The 8,849-nt window shown below is 34.0% G+C and overlaps 1 protein-coding gene and 1 long non-coding RNA gene across 2 annotated transcripts; one reads left to right on the top strand and one right to left on the bottom strand.

Annotated features, from left to right (window-relative positions):
* Nucleotides 1-622: 622 nt before the first annotated feature.
* On the bottom strand, nt 623-2,477 carry LOC138371222 (uncharacterized). The gene is made up of 2 exons (XM_069336051.1): nt 2,348-2,477; nt 623-2,200 (listed from the first exon to the last, which is right to left on the bottom strand). The coding sequence occupies exons 1-2, from the start codon at nt 2,361-2,363 to the stop codon at nt 948-950; spliced, it is 1,269 nt and encodes a 422-aa protein (XP_069192152.1). The 5' UTR covers nt 2,364-2,477; the 3' UTR covers nt 623-947.
* Nucleotides 2,478-5,854: 3,377 nt separating this feature from the next.
* Nucleotides 5,855-6,796, top strand: LOC138371221 (uncharacterized). Its single transcript, XR_011230344.1, has 3 exons — nt 5,855-5,926; nt 6,056-6,220; nt 6,331-6,796. It is a non-coding gene; the product is annotated as an uncharacterized lncRNA (long non-coding RNA).
* Nucleotides 6,797-8,849: the final 2,053 nt, after the last annotated feature.

Here is an 8,849-nt window from a genome sequence, read left to right as displayed (position 1 = left end):
TTACAATCTCTCAATCCTTTACACATCCCAACTTTCAACCCTTTCTTACAATTTTCCTCCATCCCTCCGCTACATGTTCTTACCCGTTCATTACAGTCCACTACTTATTCTCTAATCATCTCTGTACTAATTCTCAAAACTAGTTGGTTCTGTCATTTTAGTAAGTAAGTAAGTAGATCATCGTTATTAACAACGACAACAACAACAACAACAGTAACATTACTAATTCACAGTAAGTTACTACTGAGCATTTGGTAGTTATCCATTTTCAAATAAGGTCAATATAAATCATTCTAAGACATCTTCGTACAATTAAAGATACTTGCCCGTGCACTAAGTCATTACTTACAGTAGCATCTTAAGGCATTGTTTTCGTAACTCAGTTTTATTAAACATACACCTTCATTAGTCAAAGGAAAACTTTTCAAGTCATTGTATTCAATATTTCCGTTAAACTTACTACATCATGTCATTATTCGGTTTCATAATTAAGTACTTGTTTCAGTCCTCCAATGTAATAAGCAAATTATTCTATTAAGGATAAAGAAATCTTATTTAGAAGAGACATTAAGTTTATTACAACATTTAACGCATACAAGTGTTTTAGTAGTTATACAGGTATTCAAGAAATCATAAGTGTTCTTAGTAGTTTTACAAGTGTTCAAGAAAATCATATACAGTTATTCTTAGTAGTTATACAGGTATTCATAAGTGTTCAAGAAGCAAACATATACAGTTATTCTTAGTAGTTTTACAAGTGTTCAAGAAAATCATATACAGTTATTCTTAGTAGTTATACAGGTATTCATAAGTGTTCAAGAAGCAATTATATACAAGTGTTCTTAGTAGTTATACAAGTGTTCAAGAAGCAAACATATACAGTTATTCTTAGTAGTTATACAAGTGTTCAAGAAAAACATATACAAGTGTTCAAGAAATCATAAACACTATAGTCTTATATAGAAATAAACATTTGAATTTATAAAAGAATTATAAGTAAAACATGTATTTGATTTCACACAATGAAACTCACTATCCAGCAAGTTAAAAAATCCATCACATGCACAGCATCCCCCTTCCCCTTCTCCAAAATAGATTAGTTTTTGTCCCTTAAATTCCTTTAAAACATAGAAAGCATCGCTATAAACATTATCATCACAAATCAATTCAGGCCAGGACATTAGAAGTACTTCTCTGTCATTACAATAAGTCCTAACTGCTTCTACAGCATCCATTTGTTCAACCTCCATCCACTTACTCTCACCCATATTCGAGTAATTATCTGTAGCTCGTACCACATTAGTATGTCTTATCCTAATAAGATTTTCAATAAAGGCCATACCAGAGAAAACACCAAGTACAGGATCCTGTCCTATAAATCTCATCACTGCCTCTATTTCTATCTTTTGGGGGGTATGATATCCTATTTCTGGTCTCATCTTTATTAAATTTAACGGAAAAGATGGAAAGCTCTCCTCCATATGATCAATTAAACTCCAATGTTCATCTTCTTCTGTTTTAGGGTGAATAATACTAAGCTCTTTCACAGTCTTACTATTTACCTGCTGTTGCAGTTCATCCTGGCTCATTATAGTATACACTTCTCGTTCTTCAGAACTCAACTTATTAATAAACCAGTTTGCAGCATTTGGAGAACCAATTTCATCCACAAATTTTCTTATAAAAAATTTATCCTTTAAGTTACATCCTATAGGCACTTCTTCAAATTCTGGAAATATGTATTTAAAACGGGGTTTAGGTCTAAAAGTGCAAATTATTTTATCGCCTTTAAATAACAAAGAAATTTTCTTCATCTCGGCCTTACTAGGAGTTTTCGTCAGCAACAACACTTGACAATTCTCATATTTCTTGAGTACATCTGTAACACTCTCTTTTAAGCTAAATAAGACTATGTCGCATTTTATCATTGGAAGTTCTTCTTTCAACTTTATAAAATCATGACCGATCAGTATCATTAAAACATTTTCACTTTTGCTAATAAACTTTGCTAGAGCTGGAACAATGTTCTCATGCGTACATTTATCAGTATGTGTCATCACTTTATAAGTCCGTTTTTCAGCCAGGGGCATATTCTTCCACAAAACAGTCGAAGCTGGACTTTGCCATATAGTTTCTGACACAAGATCAGGCATGCTTCCAAACCCTGGTAGACTCTTCACATCCATCACATGGGGTAGATCTTTAAACAAAGAAAAATACAATATTTAACACAGGAACTATTAAATAATCATAATATTTCAAAACTAAAAGATATTCAATAATAAGCAAAATTATATCACAACAAATATAACGAGTACTGTAAGTACATCATACAATAATCACTTACTGTATACAGCAGCCATCGATCCGAGTATGTCTTCTCACTGCTGGACCGAGATGGGGAGTTTATGTCAAGATATATCCCGACCTAGCTTATCACATCGGAGATTGTTACGCTCCGCCCCTCTCTCTTAGCTGTAGTTTCCAAATTAGTTATATGTGTTATTTTAGATCTACTAGTTTTAACTATGACATTCTCTTCCGTTTATTAGATCCATCCTCTACTTGTTTCTTCTCTCTCCCAGTCCCCGTAACATCTTCTCCAAGAGGTATACGAACCATTAATAATTCTTTTTTATTATTCTTTAAAACATAAGCTAAATGGGCTAGTCCTGGAAAATAGTGTGTCTCCCATTCTTCTTGTTCTTCTTTACTCCATCCTATTCCGTCATTAAACCCAATACCATATGGAATAATTATACGCTGGATTAAATTATTATTTCTTGCCTGACAACAAATTTGTCTTATTGCAGATTTAAAACTCCAACGTTTAATAATATCTTTCTGTAATCCTAGATCTTCATTAGAGCTACTGTATTGAAGTCCTATAATATGAGGTTTTATTTCTGGTTCTGGAGATAAAGCAAGTACTATACCACCAGGAGTTATATTATTCTGTACCACTTCACACTCGGAAACTTTACTGTAAGGATATTTTTCCCATAACAGTTGTGCAAATCCACCAGATAAATTATGAGAATCGTAGACAAGACAGTCTCCAGGTTTTAGAATTTCATCACTAGTAAAATCAGCATCTATAATACACTTATTCAAACGCTTAAGCTTCACTTGCATGTACATAGAACAATCCATCTTGAAGTAAGACAGAAAAAGTTTCGTACCTCTTCCTATATACTCAGAAAAGTAGAGTTGACATTTAGACATTAAAAAGGGAGAAAATAAACACACGAGTTTCTATTTTGTTATTTAATGTGTAAAAATGTACAATGTATTTAATTTGTAAAAATGTACAAAGTATAAATTATTTACAGACATTATTATTCCCAATCCATCTTCTCTTCTAAATTTGTAAAACTACTACTAACACACATTGTAACATTAGTATCAACAGACGTAGTAACATTAACAGGTGTTGAATTAATTGTATCAGACAACTTAGTGTTGATAGAAGGTGAACTAGCATCAGCGGTAGCAGGCGTAGCATCATCTTCAGGTGTCCTAGCAGCATCAGTAGCATTAGTTGTGGATCCATTTTGAAGAACAGCAATGTATGGAATCTTATTTTCAAAGATGCCGTGGGTGGATGACTGAGGAGGAACGATGTTTTCGGGACGTACTATGAAGAGTACAATACCTCGTTTTCGTAGTTTTTGTCCTATTTTCTCAAGTATAGGCAAATATTTACTTTCCCATACTGCGCAGTTGTCCAAATAACTTGACATGCCAAACCCATATGGAATAATAATTCTCTTAACACATCTTTTAAGAATGAAAACAAGGGCTTCCTTCAGAGCATTTTCAAACCAGCGCCATCTCTGATATTCTGTATCTTTTTCAAGTCCATCGTAAAAATGTTCATCTAAACTTCGTACTTCACACGGAGGATTTTCATATGCTGGTAAAGTTGCAGGTCTACTAGCAAACTGAGTCACTAAACCAATAATAAGGGGTAGATGGGGATCTTCATCCATCCTGTTGTTAAATTCAGGTGGTTCTCCAATATGTATACTACCAGGGTTACTGCGATAAGATACAACAGCCCTGTTTTTGTAAGGAAAGTTTTCACGATGTAATCTCGCATATGGGTAACGATCCCACAATCCTTGCACAATTTTACACATTTGTACACTCGTAGCATCAAGATCGTACAATAAACAGTCGTGATTATTGTAGACGGACAGGGAGGCAAAGTCTCCAATAATAGTCTTGATCTCCATAGCCTTGAATATCCAAGCTTGAAGTAGATTCTGACATCCAAGAAGAGGACGACACCGTAAGAGATCACTCCGGGGGAAGCATATATACATCTTTAGGCTGCGCGTAGAAACACTGCGCACACAAAGGTTGCCAAGTGTTACTTGCTCTTCCTCTGCATAATCTCCTCATTAAACAGTAATTTAACTTCCACTCCGTAGGGTTTTAACTGTTTATACATATCTTCAATAACAGGAAGATAAGTATTTTCCCAAACTTTATCTCTTCGAACACATGTAATCCCAATTCCTGTTGGTATTATAACTCTCATAATTTGAGGAGAGCCCTTGATAAAGTTAAATAAATCTTTCATACCATTCTTGAAGTAGACGAGACGATTAATGGATGTATCTTCGTTTAATCCAGAGAGCATGTTTCTGTCTTTTGAGTTTTCTATAATTCCCTGAGCAATGTTATTACTTTCTATAGGTAATCCAATACCGTATTGTGTGGCTATAGCAACAATATACGGAAGATTTTCTCCTTTAGAGATATGAATTGTTCCTGGTACTGGACGATCTTCAGGGATACATCTCTTAAGACTGTACAAGGGTCGGCGAACATTATAAGCATCAGCATGAGAATATTTCTTGGCTAAGTCTAGAGCCATTCCTCTGGGAACACAGGATATACAGTTCACTCCGTACACAATACAGGTTTCATTATTACAAAATGAATCGTCGGTTAAATAACCCTGACAAGTTGTCAGAACAGTATCCATGGTGAATTTTCTTCCTCGTAAGGTAGTAGATACGAACCAGATAGTCGTAATAATATCCCTAATGTGAGGTCCGCGCTCTTATATTGGGGGAAATGTAAAAGTTACCACTTATTTGAATATATTAATAAGGATTTTTGTTACCTTAGAGTGATATTATATATTACATTATAACTAATAGTATATTTCATTTTAGGATATAGATGCTTTAAGCATATATTTTAATTAGATTAAATAAGAATTTACTACTAAATTATATATATATATCTATCATTATGTACGGCAGCTACGAATAATGACGTAACAGTATACTTTTAGCGAGATTGCCAAAGTGATGTATTTTTCTAATAAGTCTAATAAATAATGAAAGTAGTTTACTAAGTATTTATATAAGAGCTTTATTTAATTATGAAACTTTAAGGATTTTTAAATAGAGAAGTATTTAGAGGAGATTACTGTCTATTATAAATGAGGAAACTGTTAAATATGTAGCGATGTACGATACTTATTTTAGGGATATATATACTTGCTTATCCTACTCTAATAGTTAGTGCTGCCCTCACACGATGGATCCTTTGTGTGCCAGGAAGTTTTACAGTATAGAAAGCCTTAAATGTGCAGGAGTTAGACTACAAACATTTGTGGATTGGCCCATTAAGTGGTTAAACCCTATTGACTTAGTTGAAGATGGGTTCTATTACCTTCGCAATAGTGATTACTGTTTGTGTGCATTTTGTTATTGTATAGTAGGTGCATGGATTGTTGGTGATACCCCCAGAAGACGTCATAAGATCATTAATCAAGACTGTGCCTTTATTAGAGGCAAGAGGAGTGACAATGTTTCTTTAGAGGTGTCTAAGATAGCTTTCAAATATGGACTGGAATTTGTTTCCCATAAAATAGAACTGGGAAATAAGAAAATAAGTGATAGTAGTAAGTATATATTCTTATGATGTATTCTTATACCAGTCTTATATACTCTGTACAAAACTTGATTGCTTAAATAGATACTTCTTATTCTTCTAAAGAATAATTTACGTAACTACGTTATATTTTTTTTAGGTGGTGCTCCTCCTAAGGAAGATCTGGGATTGATCAAATTTAGGAAATCGCTGAATCCAGGATTGGTAACTTATAAATCTCGCCTAGAGACATTTGATATGACATGGCCTGGAAGCGTCAAGCAAACTTCTCATGAGCTGGCAGAAGCTGGTTTTTTTTACTGTGGTATGAAGTGTTTTAACTATTTTATCTTAATAGAGTTATAAGTAAAGAAATAATGAATATTAGTTAAAAGATAGTAACGAGATAATGCTGGATTGTTTTATGGTTTTCAGGTATAAGTGACCACGTCTGCTGCTATCACTGCGCCTGTGGAATACGAAATTGGAGACCAGAAGATGATCCTTGGACGTTACATGCGAGATGTAGTCCAGAATGTGCTTACATTATTCTTGCAAGGGGCAAGGAATTTGTTAAGAATGCTAGATTGACAATACCATTACCTATAAAACCTATAGACAATGATTTAATTAATATCTTAATGGAGGGTATGGATAAGTTCAAACATCTGATTCATAAAAAATTAATACCTGTGGAGAGTATAAGATATGCTTTAAGTGAGTACCTTAAGGAATCCAGAGATTTGTTGCCTTTTATTATACAAAGTAGATGTCTAGAAATCGTGTTGAGGTATATGCAAGAGGGAACAGATATTTATTTACGGGTACGGGACTTAATTTATGAAGCAGTTGATGATAAAAAGGAACAAGAAGCTACGCTTGAAGATCTGGGATTGAAAACTTTACCTTAGACTTGTACTAACACGGATGAAAACAAGGACTGTACAGAACAATCTTGGGAAGAAGATATTTTATGCAGAGTTTGTATGGATAAAAATATAAATATTGTAATACTACCATGTAAACATATGGTGACATGCAGTGGTTGTCTTTTAGCTCTGAAATGCTGTCCAATTTGTAGAGGAAATATTTTATATATAATAAATCCAATTGCTTCTTGAACACTTATGATTTTCTTGAACACTTGTATAACTACTAAGAACACTTGTATATGATTTTCTTGAACACTTGTAAAACTACTAAGAACACTTATGATTTCTTGAATACCTGTATAACTACTAAAACACTTGTATGCGTTAAATGTTGTAATAAACTTAATGTCTCTTCTAAATAAGATTTCTTTATCCTTAATAGAATAATTTGCTTATTACATTGGAGGACTGAAACAAGTACTTAATTATGAAACCGAATAATGACATGATGTAGTAAGTTTAACGGAAATATTGAATACAATGACTTGAAAAGTTTTCCTTTGACTAATGAAGGTGTATGTTTAATAAAACTGAGTTACGAAAACAATGCCTTAAGATGCTACTGTAAGTAATGACTTAGTGCACGGGCAAGTATCTTTAATTGTACGAAGATGTCTTAGAATGATTTATATTGACCTTATTTGAAAATGGATAACTACCAAATGCTCAGTAGTAACTTACTGTGAATTAGTAATGTTACTGTTGTTGTTGTTGTTGTCGTTGTTAATAACGATGATCTACTTACTTACTTACTAAAATGACAGAACCAACTAGTTTTGAGAATTAGTACAGAGATGATTAGAGAATAAGTAGTGGACTGTAATGAACGGGTAAGAACATGTAGAGGAGGGATGGAGGAAAATTGTAAGAAAGGGTTGAAAGTTGGGATGTGTAAAGGATTGAGAGATTGTAAGGGATGGTATCAAGATGTGCGGAAAACATGCTACAACATGTAAAGTAGACAGTGTAGTGAGTTGGGCGGTGAACAAGCTAGGACTTGTAATGGATGGAAGGAGTCGGGTATATTTACATATGACTCATGTTTAAATAAGATATGGGACACAGTAATACACGCTACAACATGTAAAGTAGACAGCGTAGTAAGATGCGAGGCGAACATGCTGAGACATGTAAAGGAATGAGAGAGAGAGATTGTAAGGGTTGGTACCAAGATGAGCGGAAAACATGCTATAACATGTAGAGTAGAAATAGCGTAGTGAGTTGGGCGGTGAACAAGCTAGGACTTGTATTGGATGGAAAGAGTCGGGGTATATTTACATATGACTCATGTTTAAATAAGATAGAGGAGACGGTAATAGTTGTTTAAGTCTTGTATAAAATTGGAAAGAAGTAGAGAATATGTAAGACTAAGTACAGATCTGAACTTACAGAGAATATGCTATGAACGGGGAAAGAACGCAAATTAACAGCTACATTTAAATTTACGAGACTTGGATGAGATGGAGGAAGGTGGGAGGGGGTGAAAGATAATTAAACAGGTTGGGGTTATGTGTATACTCGGATAAGAGATACGCTGGAGACGGACTTGATCGAATATATTTATGTCTGATGATCTAAGGCTAATGTCCAGATTAATTTTACTACGTTAGAAAATAAGGTGATCTTAAATCTCAGGGTGATTTAGTTGGAAAATAAAGAACTTGCACAAATGAACTAAGCTGGGGCACAAGAGTTGTAACTTGATAACTGAACTGGTTTTTATTTACTATGTCTGAAAATGTAGTTGGGTGTTTAAATCTCAGGGGGATTTGGATTGATAGTAATGAATTTACAGGAGTGAACTTGGACAGAGGACAAGAGCTAGAGTTTTATAATTGTTTTCATCATATTTACTATGTCTGAAATACAGAGGGTAAAAATTTCAGGGAAATTGATGGGTTATTTACAAAGATACGAAAGAGAATTAAGGCGGGGACGAGAGCTGGAGCTCGATAACTGACTTGATTTTATTTACGGTGTCTGAAATACAGAGGGTAGAAATTTCAGGGGAATTGATCTGTT

This window comes from Procambarus clarkii, chromosome 35, assembly GCF_040958095.1.
Source record: "Procambarus clarkii isolate CNS0578487 chromosome 35, FALCON_Pclarkii_2.0, whole genome shotgun sequence".
NCBI lineage: Eukaryota > Metazoa > Arthropoda > Malacostraca > Decapoda > Cambaridae > Procambarus > Procambarus clarkii.
The sequence above is the reverse complement of the archived record's forward strand: the minus strand, read 5'-3'. Positions and strand labels throughout refer to the sequence as shown.